General features: G+C 36.2%; 1 protein-coding gene across 1 annotated transcript in view; it reads left to right on the top strand.

Moving 5' to 3' along the window:
* LOC145249431 (uncharacterized) overlaps window positions 1-22000 on the top strand; it is a 911941-nt gene that overhangs the window by 280110 nt on the left and 609831 nt on the right. Inside the window, exons 33-35 of the mRNA XM_080110989.1 lie at window positions 1597-1824; window positions 9270-9472; window positions 13011-13186. Coding sequence (XP_079967115.1) covers window positions 1597-1824; window positions 9270-9472; window positions 13011-13186 — 607 coding nt within the window. The remainder of the gene's footprint in view (window positions 1-1596; window positions 1825-9269; window positions 9473-13010; window positions 13187-22000) is intronic.

Here is a 22000-nt window from a genome sequence, read left to right as displayed (position 1 = left end):
TTATCCTCGAGAGGTCTCCGGGCCTTCATAAGTGGTGACTCGTTTGTAAAAAAAAACAAAAAATAAACTATGGCGTTTTATCACAGACGCTAGATATTTATCTTTGTAAATAGTTGGGGTCGCAAGGTCATAAAAACAATAAATCTTTCGATCACATTCATCGTAATTGCCGCACTTCATACTTTTTCTCAATATTTCCTTCCGGTGTATGATTTTTGAATAAATTTCTAATAAACTATTTTTCAACAAGTAATTATTCATGTAAACAGTTTTTTTATCAATAAATAATTTCTCGAAATATTCATTACGATCTGGAAAGCAATTCTTACTCTTACTAATAGCCACCTGCACTTAAGAGTAAAAACGTTAACGGACCTAAAATTCTATGGAAAATCTCGATACATGTTGCAAAAATATTGCAGCTTTTTGCATCATTAACATTTTGTAGCTCATCTATTGAACATTTCCGGTTATAATAATGTGAATGATTATACGCTCAGGTACTATGAGCAGGTAATCTGTTTACCTAAAATTAAATAAACACACACACACATACATATATATGCATGTGTGTGTATATATATATATATATATATATGTATGTGTGTGTGTGTGTGTGTGTGTGTGCGTGTGTTATTCACATTTAGGTAGGCAAATTGCATGACCACGACACATGGGAGTATTTTTATGCCGTTAATATGACCAAAAATTTACAATAAATTACCTGAATAAATTCTGTAGAGATAAATATATCTATCTCTCTCTCTCTCTCTCTCTCTCTATATATATATATATATATATATATATATATATATATATATATATATATATATATACTTGAATATTTTATAGTGTTCCTGAAGTATTGCTGGTAAATAGTGTTACTCCCTACACACAACGTACGAATGCACATACTTTATCTTGTGTTCATCAGCTGCCAACCAAGAGTAATAGCACAGTTTCACTTGTTAAGCGGGTACTGCCACCTTTATCGCTACCAGCAGCATTCGCCACCAGACACAGTAATACAAGAGATGGATAGTCCCGATCGGACTATAACAAGAGTCACTGCAGAGAATTGAATAGTCAGTGGATTTTATTGATTTAAAAAGTGTATGTTGTTGGACGACTTTGATGTACACACACACACACATATATATATATATACATATATGTATGTATATATATATGTATATATAGATATATATATATAAGGATATGATAAGGTTCTTGTTGGTAAATAGTTATGTAAGTATTTAATAAAGTCGTTTGAAATGGTGTAAAAATAAATTAAAATGAGATGATACGATACTTTTATCTTAAAACCTTATTTGCTTTTTAGCAAATTGTTCACTATTACGTAGAGTCTGTATTTTTTGATATTTCGAGCAAAACATTCGTTTCTCAAAAATAAAAAAAAACTATAAATGTCTTATTTTGTTTGGATTTCTAATTATCTAGATTTAGACGTTTCTGTTCAAAAAATATTAATAATAGCCGTATAATTGTGCATATACTTATACATAAATATATGTGTGTATATATGTATGTATAAATAAATAAATATATATATACTTTTCTGTTTTATTTTACCAGGTGAAGTCAAGCGCACCCATCTACGATCGGGGACGCCATAGACATGGTATCAATTCTCCAACAGCTTTTGGCATTGCTAATTTGTTTGACCAGACATTTCAAACACACATCGAGCAATACTATATGGCACACATTGGGTCAACAACATTAACCATTGCTTTGAACACAACATATTTCGTCAATAATCTTCGTCTTTATATGGTCCCGTCTTTCCCGTCGAAATTCAAGGTAAATTAAACAGGTTTTTTATAATCTCATTAAACTTTCTTCTTACAACAAACTGATCTTTTGCCGTACAATGGATATATAATTATATGAGATGTTCTAATAATTTTGCAGACTTTTTATGCAGGCATTTACAATTGTCGTAAAACTTTAGTATGTTATGGCTGCACACCTTTTTTAAATGACCGAGCAATTTTTATGATTTCAGGTTCAAAGGAATAGCTCCAGCAGGAGTTGGAATACACCTTGCTAAAGCCTGATTTTCACAGCTCGTGTATTTCAAAAATACAATCTGAAAGAACGATATGCAATAAAATTCAGTTTTAACCTTGTAAAAAGAATGCAACAAAAAACTATGGAATGCTTAAAACTGCTTTTGGACCATCTTGCATGAATCGAGCATCCGTTTCTGAGTGGAATAAGAAATTTAAGGAAGGCAGGGAGTGTTTTAGGGATGCTGACGAGTGTATGGAGTGTAAGGAATTCAGAACACAAGAGATGATTGGCCAAATAAAGAATTTCATGGATAATGACAGTCCTATGTTTATAGAGACAAAATGTGCACATTTGGAGGTCAGTGTGGGGACTGTACACAATTATTTGTGAGGAACTGAAAATGCGGAAGGTTTGCGCCAAGTTTGTCCCATGGATACTCCATCCTTCTCAAAGACTATTTGACTAAGATAGATTCAAAATAGTTTATAACCTTTCCTATGACATAGCTCCCTGTGACTTTAGGTTAATCTGTAACTGTTGCATCCTGTTTCAACGGTATATAATAATATGACAAAATACGTCGAGTAGGATGCGTAACAAAAATAAGGTTTCGCAATAATACAAATACAAATACAAAATGGCTATTTGCTTTTGAAGTTAGATAAATGTCAATGAAGGTAAAGAAAAAGGAACTTAGCGTGTGAGAGCTAAACGCTCGTCCCTGGGAAGCTTGGTTAACCGGAGTACACTTGTAGAGTGTAAGACGCGAGACTGGTAGGACGCTAGGCTGCAGGGCAAGACTGCAAGATTGCAACGTAAGACTAGACTGCAAACAAGACAAGACGCCCTACCTTAAAATGGCAGCTCTTTTATATACTGTTTCGTATCCGGTTCGATGGGTAGTTATGTCCCTTATAACACCTCCCCCTCAAGCTGAAATCTTCCCGATTTTAGCTTTAATACCGCTTCCGTTTAGGATCAGGGCTTAAACGCCTGACGACTTTCCTTTAACGTGTGCTTTTCCTTTTGGTCAGAGTTTCCTGCGGTAAAGAATTCTGTCCAGCCCGTATGGTAGGCTCAGGGGATACATTCATGGGTCCGTGTATACACACCGGTTTTGGAATGTCAAATTTGTCACACAACGTTTTCATTGGGAGTTCCTCTGTATTTTCCGAAATTCTGGAACGGATTTGATTAATATCTCTTTCACAGACAAAACTTGGCTCTTGAATAGTATGGACCATGTTTCCAATTCTTTTCTTAATGATACTATCCACCCAATGATTTTTCCGATTTTGAAAATTTTAAAAATAAACTTTATCTCCTGAGAAATAGCACTTTACATTAAAGTTTTCTTTTCTAGCAACTTTCTTTTTATCCGGTAGGAGTCTATCGAAAATGCATCTAATTTTTCTGGCGAACAAAAGTTCTGCAGGCGATGAATTTACATAATTTTTTGGATTTGGGTTACTCTGTAGATCGCTAGAAATGTTTGTATTGTTCGCTCATCTGTGCCAATGTTCATGTTTTTCTTTAATGCCCGCTTAAATGTGTCCACAAATTGCTCTGCCAAACCATTCGACCTAGGATGGTAAATAGGTGTCGTGATGTGTTGTATATCCAGTGAGTTACAGAATTCTTTAAATTCGTAACCTGTGAATGCTGTACCATTGTCACTCACTATGGTCTTTGATACACCAAACCGGCTGAAAATTTCGTCAAGCGCGCTTACAGTGTTCCTTGATGTTGGATTCTGATCTTGAATATATCCGGCCATTTGGAGATACAGTCGACTACAATTAAGTAAAAAAAAACATTTAGGGGTCCGGCATAATCAATATGCAAACGTGACCAAGGCAAGTCCGTCTTCGGCCACGGGATCGTTTTTTTCCGGCGGATCTCGGGCTGCTAACTGACATCCTTTAGCATTTTTCTTCATAATACCTGTGGAATTACGATTCTATCAGCATACATGAGTACATTTTCGCAAATGGAAAAAGGTGTAATTTGTCCTTTTTATTTCTTTCCATCCGTCCTACTTGATTTTTCATTTTCTTTATGAAAACGTCTTTTCCAGCTTCTCTTTTAATATCTTCTACAGTTACCGGGAGTTCACGGATTATATTGCACATTGAATTTGAGCATTCGCTTTCATCTTTAAGGGCTGCGATTACCGTCTCTTCGAAACTTTCATTTCTTTTTAGAATCAACCTTGACAGTGCATCCGCGTGTCCTAGCTTTTTTGATGATACATTTTTTTTATTCAATCTTCATCCCAAACAAGGCAATTGTCACTTTGAAGTAGGGGGCTACTTTCGGGGAGAATTTGCAGGGGGCATTATTAAGGGAGATGAGTAGAAAGATGTTTGTTCATATTACACTTGAACTTCTGCATATCAGTATAGTTGGGAAAGCAGTATCCCGGAAGGGAGTTCCAAAGACTTGCAGTTCTGGGGAAGAAACTATTGGAGTAAAAAGCTTTCTTACATCTAGGGATCTCTACTGTAAAGGGGTGGGATTTAGTTGCTTGTCAGGTTTGTCGGAGGTAGTCACGTCAAGGAGGTACAAGTGCTTGCAGTTCGTCAGAGCATTCACCATTAAAGTATTTGTAGAACAGGCAGAGGGATGCAACATTTCGTCGATGAGACAGAGGCTGAAGCTTAGCTGACAGTTCAGAATCTATCAGGTTGGCGCCTCTCTTTTGAACCCTGTCCAGATGTGAGAGACTAGCACCAGATGCACCAGCCCAAATGTGACAGCAATACTCCATACATGGGCGAATGGTGGCCTTATAAAGATACAGGATACCTTCAGGCGTAAGTAATTTTCTGGCACTGTAGAGAGAGCCCACCTTCCTTGCAGCAGCCTTGGCAATGCTCTCAATGTATATATTCCAATTCATGTTCCCTGTAAACGTTAGGCCGAGGAGTTTAAAGGAAGTACTTTCAGGCAGTGTATTCTTAGCCATTGCTATTGGTGGTAGAAAAGGTTTCTTGTAGTTACTGAGGGAAAACAAGCTTAGTCTTGCCAGCATTGAATGTGACCATCCATTTTTGTCCCCATTCCACTACAGGTTGGGTGTCATACTCTAGTGATTCTGCCATTTCTTTAGGCATGTGTTCATTTGTTTTCCCCTCATGCTTGTTTAGAGGGTGGTTTCATCGGCAAATATACCCATCTCCGAAACAATTTTATCAGGGAGGTCATTTATGAATATCAGGAACAATAATGGACTAAGGATAGACCCCTGGGGTACTCCCGCATTTATATTATATTGTTTAGATGTACGACCGTCGAAGACAACTTAGATTTTTCTCTTACTTTAGAAGGATTTAATCACATTGTGTATTCTTCCAGTGATATCATATGATCTAATTTTCCTTAGAAGACCATCGTGCCATACCCTTAGATATATCAAGGGCTACCGCTCTACCCTCTCCTGTTTTGTCCAGTGAACGGTATATACGTTCAGAGACTACAGGTATCTGTTATTGAACGGGCTTGCCTTAATCCATATTGTTTGTCGGTCAGAAGTTTAGCAGCTGTTAGGTGGTGGACTAGGGCTTGATTAACTAAGGACTCAAATATTTTGGCGAAAAGTGGGAGGAGTCTAATGGGGCGATAATTTAGTGGGTTAGTGTTTTTACCAGAGTTCTTGAAGATTGGTACCACAGAAGCGGTTTTCCAGCAGTCGGGAAAGCAAGATTCGCTAAAGCATTTATTGTAAAGTTTAGAGAGAACTGGAGCAATCTCAGCAGAGCATTTTTTATTAGCACACACGGGATGAGATCTGGTCACCATATTTTTTAGGTGTATAGGTTTATTATGATACCATGCATATGAGAAGGGGTGATTTGCAAATTGCCTAGTGGGGGGTCTGTCCGCAAAGGAAGATTGCGGAGGGAGTGGCGTGCCGGGTCCAGTGTAGAGTTTGAGGCAAACTGACTGGCAAGCAGATTTGCCTTGTCAGTTGCCATGCAAGCAACCTTATGATTGTTTGATAGTGGGGGAATCGTTGACTGCACATTAATTATTACACTGTTGTAGATTTTCCAAAAATCACGGGTTCCTAATTTCTGTGCTTCAATGCGTTTCCTGGTGGTTTCAGCGTAATCTGTCTTAGTTGTCGCTATTACTCTCTTACAATTAATTCTGGCTTCTACATACTTCTGTCTATTTGAACTGAACTTATGTCGGTTGAATCTGCGGAACACATGCTGCCTTTGAGCAATAACAGCTACACAAGCAGAGGTAAATCATTGAGGAGAGTGAGGTTTGCTATATAATTCCCGTGTGAGAACATGTGCCTCAATTGCAGTTTTTAACCATTCGGTGGTCTCATTTGCACACTGTTCAGCTGGGAGAGCAAAGATATTTTGCGATGGGGCATCTCTGATGAGTTCCCTGATGGCTTCCCAGTCGGCCTTTTTGTAATACCTCGTTGTTTTGAGTAGTTGTTCTTCGGTTTTAGGACGCGAATTTATGCTGATTTCTACCATTATCACAGCGTGATCAACATTCCCGAGTGGGCTATGGGGATTTGTTGTACAATTATCGGGAACTGTTGTCAGAAATAGATCTAGAAGGGAGGCATGTCGGTCTTGCTGGTCTGGGAAACGTGTCGGGAATGTAACCGTCTGAGATAGGGAATGGGATATAGCGAAGCTATGTATTGTGCTACCAGCTACGTCTGTGTAATTAGAGAATCAAAGCCAGTTACTGTGGTGGACATTGAAGTCACAAATACATGTACTTCAGCGCTAATATCGATGGAGAGTGCTATATCTATGCTGTCAGCGACTTTTATAATTAGGGTACAGTTCCTGGGTTGAGGGAGAGCGGGAGAGAAAGTAGCTAATATTATGGTACCTATTTAGTCTGAAGCACATAAAGGCCTGACCGTCTGTTTCTAGTTTTATTTCTCTAATCAGAGGGAGAGTGTTACGAATATAGACTCCAAGCCTTACGGCAGAATGGGAGATAACCAGGCATGTTAAAATGGTTAGAAGGAATGGAGGAGTGTGGGTTAGTTTCACTTAATGCTAAGATATCTGGGGTGTTTACAAGGAGTTGCATGTCCGACCTCCAAATGTCACGTTGCCCCTCAGCTTTCCTTTGAATTCCAACTTTTTGCCGCACACGCTCTTCGCCATCTTACTGGTTTCTATTAGGCCAGGTCGACCGATCTTTCCCAGCTAAGAACAAGAGCTTTTCAACTTAACTCTGTGAGGGTTTCGCCCCCCCAGGCGATGTGAGAGCGATGTGGACGCCTCGAATGCCAGCTAGTAAAAAAGGACTAACTCTAAAAAAACAATCGTTTTTATCAAATCACAAATTCCCCTTCCACCTTTCTGGAGTTATTCTTTCTTTTCCCTTAGAGCTTATCTCTACCAGACCTCACCCCCCCCCCTGCACTGAGGTTTTTACTTATTACCAATTGGGCATGATTAGTCACCCAGGTCGAACAATGCCTGGGGGTGACCTTTACTTTTGACCCCCATTCTTCATCTAGCTCAACAGAGATTTTAAAAACAACCTTTCCGTTGTTGATAGATATATAACAGCAATTGAGATCAAACAAATTATTATTTGTTTTTTTCTCTTTCTGACAAAATCCCAGATTTGTTTATCTCGACTCATATATAAAAGGCACTTTTTATATCTTTGTTCGCGTGTGCGTTCGTTCCCTATGGACTCCAAAACAGCTGGGCCGATTTCTTTTTAATTTTACACACATGTACCTGATGTGTTTGGGAACGTTCTTTTATAAGTTTCGTATCGGAATACTCCCGATAAGTATCAGAAAATCGATAATCGAAAAATCATAATAAGGAAGAAACAGGCAGATTTGGAACAAACTAAACACGTTTATATAGCCTAACATCTCATTAAGAAGGTGTATCAATGCGCAAGCATAAGTGTCCGGTGTATAAAATCAGCAGTAGTTTCTTTGATAAGAAAGTAGCTCATTCGAAGTGAATGTTTCCGTCTAGAACACCATCAAACCACGATACTTGACATGTTTATTTCAAACTTTCATTCAAATTACCAACTAAAGAAGGCAGTCATTCACTTTGATTGACAAATAGGCTATTTTACTGATTTCAATAACAATAAAAGTATTGAAATGTGACACATTCCTTGATTTTCATTCAATCCCAGGCAACGTCGGATCTCACTGCTAATTTCTTAAACTCATAAGGGTTAACGGAGAGTATTAACCGACCAATCCTATAGTTTAGTAAATAAATGAGTGAAAACAAAAGTTAAGTCATGTTAAAAAAAAAATTTTTTAATTCAAAGGGAAGAAATTTTGAAAGTTAGAAATATTACAATCTATTTTGATTTTAATTTTAAAATGTAAAATATTTTAGAAACGGATTCGCGTATGGCAATAATAACATTTGTCTTTTCGGGAAAAGAATCCTGAAAATGTATAAACAGTAAATGTAGGAACATTTGGATCACAAAAATATTTCCTTATGAATCGCATTTCTTTCGGTGGCAGTGACGTCAGACAAATTTTAAGTTACAGATGCCCAAAATTGTATATAATGTAGCCTTTTATGAAGCAAATATAAGAATAGACGTTTTATTCAAACAGTCTTTATTTGATGGTTTCTAACAAGAATATAATCTTTATTATAAAAATATTTTTATGAAATGTTTTTAATCAAAAATCAAAAGTGTTGGTCATTTTTTCATCAAACAGAAAATAAAGCTGTTAGAAAATATATTTATAAACCGTTTTTCTCTAACGAGATTTTGTTAAAAAATCTTTACAAGCTGTTTTGTATTAAAAAATATTATTTTTATTGTTTTGTTATTAAAAAACAGTTAAGAAACATATTATTGGAAAACAAATATTTTTAAAGTATTTTTATCATAGCTCTATGTTTATGTTTGATGTAAGAAAAATCCAACACATAATGTTTGATTAAAAAAAAAACAGTGCATAAACATATTGTTTATTATTATAACGGTCATTATTTTCTTATAACATTTTAAACAAAAACTACAACTTTTATTTCTAAATTTGCTTTAAGAAAAAATACTACATTATATACAGTATTAGTCGTCCGTACCCTGAAGGTTTTGTGACGTCATTTCCGCCGAATGGCTTTTTAAATAAAGAAGTGTTACCTTAACGAAGGCCAATATTTTTATTGTAATGCAAGGCTAAAGTTTGTTTATTTATAAAATTTTCTTTTATTTTATAAAATATTCTTCAGGTCAACGCCATTTATGCGGGTAAATCCTTTGCTGTTACGAGCAACTATGTGCTTCCCAGTACCAAAATAATTGCCGGGGCCTATTTAGAACTTCCGGTTATGAAGCTTGTCGATTCTTTAACGATAAAGCTGATTGCGACCAGAAAGTATGCTGCTCTTTCAGAAGTAGAAATATTTGTCGACGGTAACAATGTACAAGATAGGTAAGAAGCTTTTTTTTTACATTCGGCTCATTTTTTTTCTTTTTATTACAATAATGACATGAATAACTGAAAATTATAAATAATCATGAATAAAAGTAAGAAACAAAAATTATTGCAGAAACAAAAAGTTTTAAAATTAACCTCTGCTCATAAAAATACATGAATTCTTTTATATTTTATAATATAAATATTAAGTTTGGATAAGGTAATTCTATTAATACTTATCTAAGCCTTATACCACTGCTGTAAATTAAAATTAATATAATAGTTAATACATGTCTTTAAAACTTCAACTTTGTGTGTTTTAATTTGTCTGTGTGCGTGGGTGTTCGTTCTCTATGGACTCTGAAACAGTTAGTTTTTTTTTTAATTCACACACATGTATTTTACATGTCAGAAATGTTCTTAGATAATTTTGATACTGAAATGCCTTAAAGGTGTATCGAAAATTAATAATAGGGGAAAATCCGATTTAAAAAAAAACGGTTCGATTTTTAGTAAAGTAAATTCTGTAACAACCTAACAGAAGTAAATTTAAGAAGTTTTATTACCACACATGAAGAAGTGTCCAGTGTATAAATCTAACAGTAGATTTTTATGAGACAATGGCGTGTTCAGAATTAATTTTTCGCTTGAACGATTTTTAAACTTATGTGCAACACATTATAGAAAAATAATTTCTAAAATCAACAGATTCTCGACAGTTCAATGTAATCTACAATGTATTGTATATTAAAACTCTGTGAGGAGGCACGTGAAGCTTCGTTTCGGTGATCTAAAAGCGGCAATCAATCGATTTAATTGAAAAATGGGTTCACCGATTTCGATGACAATAAATGTCTTATAAGTGTGGAATACCCTTAATCCTTATTCAATTCCAGGCAACGTCGGTTTTCCCTGCTAATATATATATATGTATATATATATATATATATATATATATAGAGAGAGAGAGAGAGAGAGAGAGAGAGGGGGGGGAAGAAAGGAGGGATTACACTTTTGAACTTTTGAGATGTGGAGTAGTTATTCGTGTTATTTAGATTAATCGGACTCTTGTTTTTTCTTGAGTGTGTTTTTTACATTGTTTCGGTCGATGTAGCCTCCGACCTACTTCAGGTGTATCTTGTTGAACTCGGGAATATTTCTGTCGAACTCGGTAGTTCAGACGGAACAAGAGCATGCTACTCCCGTGAAGCAAATATAGAGTTTCGTTCGAAATTCCATCCAAGTTCCCGAGTTCGAGAGAAACATTCTAGAGTTCGATAATATACACCTAAGGTCAGGAGGCTACATCGACCGAAACGTTATGAAAATCACACTCAAGATGAGAACAGTAGTCCGATGATTCCAAATAATACGAATAATCGAGATTAGATTAATATTATTCATTATTAGATTTTAACGAACCTTGTAAATCCAAATTAAGATATACAAGTGAAGCATGCAGGGTCACCAGTGAGTGCACAATGAACGAGACATAAAAAATGACTAAATGCAGCGTTTTCCCCCCTCATTTAACCTCAAAATTATCAGGGGACGTCAAATCCTGGTGAAAATGAACAAACAGTGCAGTTTTAGGTCTTAAACTTAACATATGTAAATTTAATTCTGCATCATGAAAAAAAAAGAAATGACTAAGTCCATCATTTGACCCTCTCCTCATTTATCCCCAAAAGTTCACAGGCCCTTAACATATTTAAATTTGATTTTAACACCATGCAAAACTGCTAAATAAATATACACAGAAAATTTGGGACAAATATGGTAAAATAATCCAAAAAAAAAGTGTTTTTAGTAGCCCTTAAATGAGCCCCTGAGGCACACCCAAGAGTTATCGTGAAGAACAGACAAACAAAATTATATAGAAATCAGTTAGTTACAACTTTTCAGAAAAATTTATAAAAATCCAAGGCATCAAGTTTTTTTTTTCTAAGCACAAAATTGTCAATCTTAGCCATTTTAACCTAAAAGGCACCCCTAGGGCTGCAACCAGAGTTTTCTCGGAAAGTCTGTTCTGTTACATTTTTACTGATATCATGTTTAATGTTTGTGCAAGATTTCAAAAAAAAAAATTCAAAAGCGTAGTTATTGAGAAATGTGCGGACAGAAAAACGAACGAACGGACAAGGGTGAAATTACAGGTCCACCCTCCTTTTGTCGGGGGATCAACAAATATATATATCATCCTGGACCTTATTCTGTGAGTTTTCGTCATTATCGAGACAACAAATGTATATATAAAAACCCGTGTATCCGCGTGATTTGATCTGTTGTACATCTAAACCGAAATATACTTAAAATGAATTTTGATTTATATAAAAAAAAACACTCCCAGAAATTCATTGGGATTAAAAAAAGAAAAATAGAAATGTTTAAGTAAGATGGCTTGCTAGTATATATGAGCGACAGTATGCGGATTATTTGAGACAAAACAATCAAAGACAAATTCAATCCAGAAGAGCTCAAAATATCAGGCGATAATTTGCAGGAACGTACGTGAAATTAAAAAAAGGACGTGGCGTGATAATGCAGAAGGAAATGGTTTTCGGGTTAACAAAGATAAAGCTTGGAAGAAGCGAACTAGCAAATGTGCGTATAAAAAAATGTTAAAAATATCAAATCAGAGTCCACTCACCTTCGCCTAGATTAAGGTTTACGTCGAAGGTTACACGTATTGAGATTTTATTATTTGTCTTTTACGGTTTTTATTTTTGTGGCTTGCTTGGTGATATTACATCAACGCTATATGTTTAAAAACCTTATCAATGTATATGATAAAATTGAATGCTATTACTTGAGTGCTAATATTATGTGTGTGTATATATATATATATATATATATATATATATATATATATATATATATATTCTGTTCAGTGGATAATTATATTTGTAAAATAATATATATATATATATATATATATATATATATATATATATATATATATGCCGCTACTCATTTAGGGGGTACCAAATTGGTTAAAAGGATAATTATTCCCAATTCGTATTCAGGTAAAATTGCACTTTCATATAAATAATTGAATTCGTCCAAAGAGTATCGCTAACAAAAAAAAAACAAATAAAAACATCTACATAAAAACGCGATACATTCAGTAGTCGAGCGATGTGGTCCCCTGGTAGAGGTTTAGGCTTTTTATCATGGGGTCCTGATTTCGAATCTCGCTAGATTCAGCCACCTTGATGAGTCGTAGACGACGAAACACGTGTTTTTAAAAATAATATATATATGCCGCTCCCCATTTAAGGGGTACCAAATTGGTCAAAGGGAAAATTATTCCCAATTGGCATTTAGGTAAAAATGCACTTTCGTATAAATAATTGAATTCGTTCAAAGAGTATCGCTAAGAAAGACAAATAAAAACCTCTATATATATTTTGTTGCTATTCTGAGCTTAACCTCTTTATTAAATAGAATTACTGGACAATGTTTTTTTTATTTCCTTTTTCGTTTCTCTGGTATAATGCCTCGACGTGTACTTGTTCTGATATGTATTACTTTTTTTATTTTGTTGTCACAGGTTTAAATACATGGAACAAAATCCGGCAGAAACGTGGATCTATGCAGAAAGACCGAACGAAAAATATAATTTTGATGAGCTCCATCTTCTTGGTGATAGTCACTTAGCGTTCCAGTCGTCAAACTTAACCAATTCAATCCATGCGCGTATCGGTAAACTCGTTGGTGATAAAACAGGTGAATAACATACGTCTAAATAAGTGTCCTATTATTAGAAAATACCAGAAGCAGTAAATTATCTGCGTCTGTTTATCTATCTGTTCATCTAATTATCCGTGTGTTTATTTATTTATCTATCTATCTATCTGTCTATCTGTCTATATAATTAGGTATCTATCTAACGATGAGTGAACAACAGAGATTTAAATCGTCATGTTTTGACAGGTTGTCCAACTTTGTTAAACTCTGTGACCGATCAGTTTGCACCAGAAAGTATCTGAATGGCGTCTGGAAGTGCCGTGTCACATGTCACGTGTTCTGGTTTTCGCAAGTACAGTAGTAGTTGGGTTTGAGATACTGAGAAAGACAGATAGGCTGAAACCGGGTATTTCCATGAGGAAGAAGGGAGGGGGTCTGAGAATGGAGATAGAAGAACCCCCTCAAACCAAAGATCGTCGATCACTCCCTTCTGCTATGACGAATACCTGGGAGTGAATAAAATACATAACACTTCACATCGTCTTTGGTTCTGTCTTGAAGTGTTCCTTTAAACAGATTACAGCTCTCCCAAGGACGGTTGACAAACCTCCAAGAAGAAACAATAGCAGAAACGGGCATGTCGTCATGCCATCTTATGTGTATGTAATATATGTTCTGACACGCACACACCAACACCTAGATTAATCACACGCGGTTAAAAAGTCATTAAGAATCTGAGGACAACTGTCATATATACAACAAATACAACGTACATAGTTATGCATATATGGTCCGTTATGATATGAACACAACAGATATTACACATTCCATACAAACTACGATTTATACACGTGTACGTTTATTTGGTGTCGCTCCGCGACACAAATACGTTCCCAACTCAGCTATACAACACTATGTTTATACATACAAAAACAAATTCGAAACTTATCAGGCGCAGTTTTAGTAGATGGCCGTACCTGTTGCTGATACGTTCTTGACAATCGGTTCGACAATTTATGTGTGCTTGTCTTGTTGCGATATCTTTCTGTTTGCTTCTGGGACATTTATTTATCCCAGGCTTCGCTTTCTCTCTGAGAATAGTTTAATTTATTGCAAACTAGCTGAGGTACTCTCATATATGCACGCTGAAGGACCTGATTCTATGTTGATTCTATAGGACGGATTGAGCGTATCCTAGTGGCTGACTTCAAAAGTTCACCTAACTTTGTATTTAACCTCTTAGAGAGGAATTAAATAAAATAAACACATATGTGAAAGCAGTTTAGTGTATAATATTTTTTTTATTACATTTTCACTCCAAACAAGGCACATTGCCACTTTGGTGTAGGGGGCTACTATCAGGGGAAACATCTACTGGGGTACTAAGTAGAGATTAGGGCAGCGAGATGTTGGTTCACGTTGCACTTGAACTTATGCATGTCAGTACAGTTGGGGAAGCAGTGACCTGGAATGGAATTCCAAAGTCTAGCAGTTCTGGGGAAGAAACTACTGGAGTAGAAAGATCTTTTACATCTAGGGATCTCTACAGTGTGGGGGTGGGATTTTGCAACTTGTCGGGTCTGTCGAGGGTGTTCACGTCGTGGGGGCACAAGTGCTTGCAGTTCTTCAGAGCATTCACCATTATAATACTTGTAGAACAGGCAGAGGGATGCAACGTTTCGACGATGGGACAGAGGCTGAAGTTTAGATGCCAGTTTAGGGCCTATCAGATTTGCGACTCTCTTTTGAACCCTGTCAAGGAGCGAGAGACTAGTAGCCGATGCACCGGCCCAAATATGACAGCAATACTCCATACATGGGCGAATAGTGGCCTTATAGAGGTACAGGATACTTTCGGGTGTTAGAAGTTTTCTAGCACGGTAGAGAGAGTCCACCTTCCTCGCAGCGGCCCTGGCAATGCCCTTGATGTAATTGTTCCAGCTCATGTTTCCTGTGAACGTTAGGCCAAGGAGCTTGAAAGACGTACTCTCAGCTAAAGAGTTGTTGGCCATTGCTATAGGTGGTAGAGAAGGTTTCTTGTAATTATTGAATGAAACCAGTTTTGTCTTGGTGGCATTGAACGTTACCATCCATTTTTGTCCCCATTCCACTACTGATTTGAGGTCATCCTCTAGTGTTTCTGCCATTACTTTAGATATATGTTCATTTGTTTTCCAATCGTGCCTGCTATAGAGTGTGGTGTCATCAGCATATATACCCATCTCAGAGGCAATTTTGTCGGGGAGGTCATTTACTAATATCAGGAACAGCAGAGGACCAAGGATAGATCCCTGGGGCACTCCGGCATTTATATTATATTGTTTAGACGTACGATCGTCGAGGACAACCTGGATTTTTCTCTTATCTAAGAAGGATTTAATTATGTTAAGTATTCTACCAGTGATACCGTAAGATCTAATCTTCCTGAGGAGACCCTCATGCCATACCCTGTCAAAAGCCTTAGATATATCTAGAGCTACCGCTCTGCCCTCTCCCGCTTTGTCCAGTGAATGGTATATGCGTTCAGAGATTACAGTGAGGATGTCTGCCGTGAAACGGGCTTGTCTAAATCCATATTGATGGTCGGTCAGAAGTTTAGCATCTGTAAGGTGCTGGACTAGAGCATGGTTAATTAAGGTCTCAAATATTTTGGCAAAAAGTGGGAGGAGGCTAATAGGGCGATAATTTAATGGGTCAGTTCTTTCGCCAGAATTCTTGAATACTGGTACTACAGAAGCAGTTTTCCAACAGCTCGGAAAGCAAGATTCATTAAGGCATTTGTTGTAGAGTTTGGAGAGAACTGGAGCTACTTCGGCTGAGCACTTTTTTAATAGCACAGCTAGGATGAGATCGGGTCCACATGCTTTGGAAGTGTCAAGGTTTTTTATGATAGCATGCACCTGAGCAGGGGTGATTTCCAGATCGTCTAGCTTGGCGTCTGTCCGCATAGGAAAGTCAGGTAGGGGGTGGTTTAGAGGGTCCAGTGTAGAGTTGGAGGCAAACCGACTGGCAAGCATGTTAGCCTTCTCGGTTGCTGAGCAAAGAACCTCGTGATTGTTGGTTAGTGGGGGAATTGTTGATTGCCCATTATTTACTACACTGTTGTAGATTTTCCAGAAGTCACGAGTTCCTAATTTTTGTGCTTCGATGCGTTTTTTAGTGGTTTCCGTAAATTCCCTCTTAGCTGTCGCTATTTCTTTCTTAACGTTACTTCTAGCTTCTATGTACTTTTGTCTGTTTGAACTGGACTTATGTCGGTTAAACCTGCGGAATGCATGCTGCCTTTGAGCAATGGCAGTTGCGCAAGTCGAAGTAAACCATTGGGGAGAGTGGGGCTTGCTATAGAATTTCCGCATGGGAACATGCGCTTCGATTGCAGTTTTGAACCATTCAGTGGTCTCAGTTGCACACTGTTCAGCAGGAAGAGAAAAAATATTTCCCCATGGGGCGTCTCTGATAAGATCTCTGATAGCTTCCCAGTCAGCCTTTTTATAATATCTCGTTGTTTTGAGCACTGGCTCTTCAGTTTTGGGTCTAGAGTTTAGGGCGATTTCAACCATTATTACCGCATGATCAGCGTTCCCAAGTGGGCTGTCGGCTTTCGTTACACAATCATCAGGAACTGTGGTCAAAAACAGATCTAATACTGATGCGTGTTGTTCTTCCTGATACGGGAAGCGGGTTGGAAAAGTAACAATTTGCGATAGGGAGTGAGATACAGAGAAGCTATGAGTTGCGCTGCCTGCTGCATCTGTATAAGTAGAGAATTCAAGCCAGTTTTTGTGATGGACATTAAAGTCACCAAATACATGTACTTGGGCGCTAGTGTCGAAGGAGAGTGTTGTGTCTATGCTGTCAGATACTTTTTTTATTATGGTGCAGTATTGGGTCGAGGGAGAGCGGTAGAGAAAGTAAAAGTAGCTGATGTTGTGTTGCATGATTAGTCTAAAGTACATAAAGGCTTGATCATCCGTTTCTAGGTTTGTTTCTCTAGTCAACGGAAGGGTATTACGAATGTAAACTCCAAGTCCGTGCATATGTCTGTCAGAGTCCTTACGGCAGAGTGGGAGATATCCAGGCATGTTAAAGTAGTTAGAGGGGATGGAGGAGTGTGGGTTAGTCTCACTTAGTGCTAAGATATCCGGGGTATTTGTTAGGAGAAATGCTTCAACATCAGCTAAATTAGTTCTAAGCCCACGGATATTTGTGAATGCAAGCCTCAAGGGAGGAGGCAAGTTGGATTTGTTTGACCCTAAGCCTGGTTTAAGCTTATTTTTAGATTGTACTGTCATCATGTTTTTTAACGAGTTTCAGTTGAGTTAGGGGAAGCCGAACAGGAGGTTATGCAGAATATCACACATGCATCACAAGTAGATCATCAGCTGACCCTCCATCAACTAGGACTGTGGCCTCAGGAAAGCCCACCGGGGATGAGTGCAGTCGGAAACAGCAGCCAGTAACTGTCAATCCGGTACCCTCAACCCATCAGAGGAAGGTCAACCCAATCTAATTGCTCAGGCATATGTGGTACTCAAGCATTCTCAAGTGCCCAGCTTTAGGGGTGGGGTGTGTCGGGAGTGGGGAAACGGCGTTCATTGCCCTAGACAAGAAACAAGATCTAATCCAGGTATTTCTGCGACCCCGCGTGGTTAGTTAATGTTATTGGGTTAGTTTGTAGAGGTTATATCTGCTAAATAGTTACACTCCTCAAAGTGGATAAGGGATATTGTTATTTCATTGTTACTGGATAAAGGGGTTGAGTAGAGTTCATGCAGTGTAAGCAACTATGATTGTAAGGAGGCTTGTTAGGAGATAATGTGGTTTGAGGCTTTCACTTTTGTTTATATATATTTTTTATCATTTTTTTCCTTTTTTTTTAAATTTTTATTTATTTATTTTTTTTATCCATGTGAGCTTGGGTCTAGTATAATATTAAAGTGTGAGTAGGTGTTAAGAATTGAACTACGAGTTGTGCCAAAACTATATTTTAGATGATAGCAGGGCATGAGATGCGAGTGCAATATAGTACGGGTAAAACAGTAAGTTTTCAGTCATGTGTAATTTGGTAAATAGATATATGGGCTGGTTTTAGTAGGTGCGAATAAAGTTGGAGGTACAAGGTGAGTTTCTATTATTGAGAGAAGATGTTTTCAGCTTTCAAGTAAACGTTATGGACATTTAGCATAGCAAGGAGCATTGGTTCAGTTTCGTATTAGCGTTGCAAAGATATCTAAGAGGGGACAGTTGTGTAATGCAGTGCGGTGTGCTTTGCTTCCGAGTACATACTTTGGCTGTTTAATACCAACTGGAATAGGAATGAACTCCAATGCATGTCTAGAGGGTAGAATTGTATAGATGTTTAGTGATGACTAAGCAGTTAGCATGTGAGAGTCAGGGGCTGGAAGTTAAAGATTCCAGTACAAAACGGAGTGAAATGTAGGAGTTAAGTGGCGGTTTGGTGGGAAGGAGCAGATTGTTAGCCTTCGAGGGATAGGAGTTATTAATTTACAAGAAACAGATCTACATTAGGATTTAGAGTGGCAGGTAAGTTTTTTTTTTTCGCATGCAGGCTAGACAGGGGTAATCGTCTTGGAGGTAAAATGTATATTGGGATTTCGTAGCTAGCAGTTAGGTGTTTGTTCCAGTTACAAGAAATAGTTCATGGCGGATCGGAATTCCGTATTTTGTATTTATAGGAAGACATTAAAGTAACGCACGGAGCATAGCATCCACTCAGGAAGAATAGCTCTAGTATCACAGCTAAGATACTGCATATTAAGGTAACGAATAGTGAAAGTTAAATTAGGTGGCACTTTTTTTTTTGCACCTTACCATGGCTGTTACTATTAAGTATTGTACTTAAATAAAGTTCTTCTGTCATCTAAATAAGCTAAATAGGGATTCCCCCTCCGCATTACTACGTCGATGTGACATGGTAAAAAAGAAATTAGTCAGGAAATTGTTTTTAAAATAAGTGAATCAAGAATGGTCAAGATGTCTGAGAGATAAGATAAAATTACATCGAAAAAAAAAAAAATAAATAAATAAATAAATAAAATAAAATAAAATAAAAGGGTTAGATTTGTTTGGTTTAAAAAGAGGATAGAATAAAATATAAAAGATAAAGTGTGCAAAGAAAATACAAATAGGGGCGACATTTATTCAAAATAAAAAGGACTAATGTCATCAGTTTATTAGATTGTTAATGAAATTTTATTTTGATCTCGACTTTAAATATTTAACGATTACTTATTTACATCAACAAATATAAGAGCATCAAAATCTTTACATCTTTACAAAACTATACAAGCTAATGCATTCCAGATTGGGGCGTTTGTGATAGAAAAAGCATCTGAGAGACATTTTAGGTCACATTAAAGTGTAAGAATATTTTTCTCTTTGAAAGAAAGTATGGTGGTAGAGACGCTGTAAGAAAATAGCGGATAAAACAGACTTTGTTATCATTTAATTGAAATCATTCTGAATAGTAACATATAAAATTAGGTGTGTTCTATTAAGCAATAACGTACGAATGTTACATTTTGTGACCCGGCTTTTCGACATTTCTGTAAGCACCGGGAAGATATGCTAATATGATCACTTTGCCTGCCATTATTTTCATAATGCGATTACGTTCCTGGTACTTTTTTCAATACAAGCATATAAAGATAAATAATAATCATTCCAAGTGATTAGATTTTGTAAATTGAAAATGTAATTCTTTATGCAGGTTATATGAAAAATATAATTAAGACTAGCGCGGCGGGAGGGGGGTAAAATACACTTTAATATGATATTTTAAATTCTCCAAATGTTGTATATATTATTGTGGAGTTATGATTTCAAAAGTAAAAGAAAAAGTATTTTGGTGCCATAAGCTAGAATCAAAACCGAATCATTCAAAGCTGGTGATGTTACCACTGTAATAGTGTGACACACGCATATAAAGTGATTAAAAATTTAAAAAATTAACAAATATTAATTTAACAATTTTTTTTTAATTTGGACCCATTTTTTCACCCTTTTTAAAAATGTAATTCTTTATGCAGATGATATGAAAAATATAATTAAGACTAGCGCGGGGAGGGGTACAATACACTTAAATATGATATCTTAATTTCTCCAGATTTTATATATATTATTATGAAGTCATGATTTCTAAAGTAAAAAAAAAATATTTGGGTGCTATGAGCTAGAATCAAAACCGAATCATTCAAAGCTGGTGATGTTACCACTATAATAATGGTACACGCATATAAAGGGATTAAAAATTTTAACAAAGATTAATGCACAAAATGTTTATTGATTTTTTTTTAATTTTGACCATTTTGACCCCTTAAAAACGATTTTTTTACCGACTGAACGCTCATAAAAGAACGACCGTAAAAATTCCAATCATTTGAGACCCCTAACGCCGCTTTGTGACTTTTAGTTTCGGAGGAGATAGAATGTGAAAATATGCAGACAGTCATACAGCCTTTTATATATTAGATTTATGTAAGAAATTCTCCCAAGCTGATAGAAAGAGAGAAGAGTAAATAAAAAGATTGGTTCAATATTTCGAATGAATAGTCGATATATTTATACTGCAGCACTTTTAACCTTCGTACGTACGTGTGTCACGATTTCTAGATTATAAATGATACGATCGGGAGATCCTATTTATTAAAAGGAGGATAGATATTACGAACATTCATTTATTAGTATATAGATGTGTTTATTTAATGCTCGTAGTATATTATCACTTTTTTAATAATATTTTTCTTCTTTTTGATAAATAATATTTTCCGATCACTAAAAACGCAATAAAAAAATGAATAAATAAATTATATTGCTTTTGGACCGTACATGAAAATAAAAATCTACCTGCTTGGTCTTCTGGCTAGGACCCAAAGGTAGTATCTGTTCTGTCTAAGGATTGTATAATGATATTGTGGATTTTCCGTTTGCACGGAGCGTCCATCCAATGGAAATATGTCACAGACTACTGTAGAGATATTGGAGATAAACCGTAATACTCAGATTTATTCTGAGACAGTTTTAACGGAATGGCTACAATAATATCGCGGGTTCTCCATTCACAAAAGCATATGAACAATGCCGCTGTGGAATTTCCACAAGTCCTGCTAGTCTATATAATGTTCTGATTGTTTGGGTTTTTTTTGTTGTTTTTTTTTTCAGTAATTATTTCTTCATTAATACATTATGCTTTGAAAAAGTCTAATAGAATTTTGGTAAGTCAAACTGCTCAAAAAAAAAATTGTCAGTGTCTGCTTTACAATAGCCAATCTGGCAATCCTGCACAAAAATATAAGAGTGACCTCCTTTTGATGTAGCCTAATTTCCAAATAGCATTATAATAATATATGATCATTGTTATAATTGTGTGAAAAAAGAACTGATATTAATTCCGACGTGCAGCGGTTCTTCACCAAAGATATTAGTCAATGAAACGTTGCGTGAAAAAGCAAACATTCGAAAGAAACAGGACAAAAACCATTGTCTGCTAAGAGGTGCTGGATTGAAGAAGGAAATTATAAATTGTCTTTTACAATGTGTTTTTTTTATTTGTATTGAATTATGTAGCACAATATTACTTTTTGAGTATTTATTAATACTTATTAATTTATCTCATTTGGGTTAGTTCTATATTTAAAATGCAATGGACACTATTTTTATAAAAATATGAATAAACTAATAATTTGAGTGCTATAGGGATTTTCTTCTCAAAATCTAATGTTTTTCAATTTCTAGGAAACTATCAGCTTTATAAAAATATATTTGTTTAATGTTGTTCATTCCATGATATATTCGAGGATCCTGCTATTTATTAATAGTTTCATCTCACGCAGA

The sequence above is a fragment of the Euprymna scolopes genome, chromosome 28, assembly GCF_053919585.1.
Source record: "Euprymna scolopes isolate OS-2025 chromosome 28, ASM5391958v1, whole genome shotgun sequence".
Lineage (NCBI taxonomy): Eukaryota > Metazoa > Mollusca > Cephalopoda > Sepiida > Sepiolidae > Euprymna > Euprymna scolopes.
Note: the sequence above shows the minus strand (reverse complement) of the source record. Positions and strands in the feature narration are given on the sequence as shown.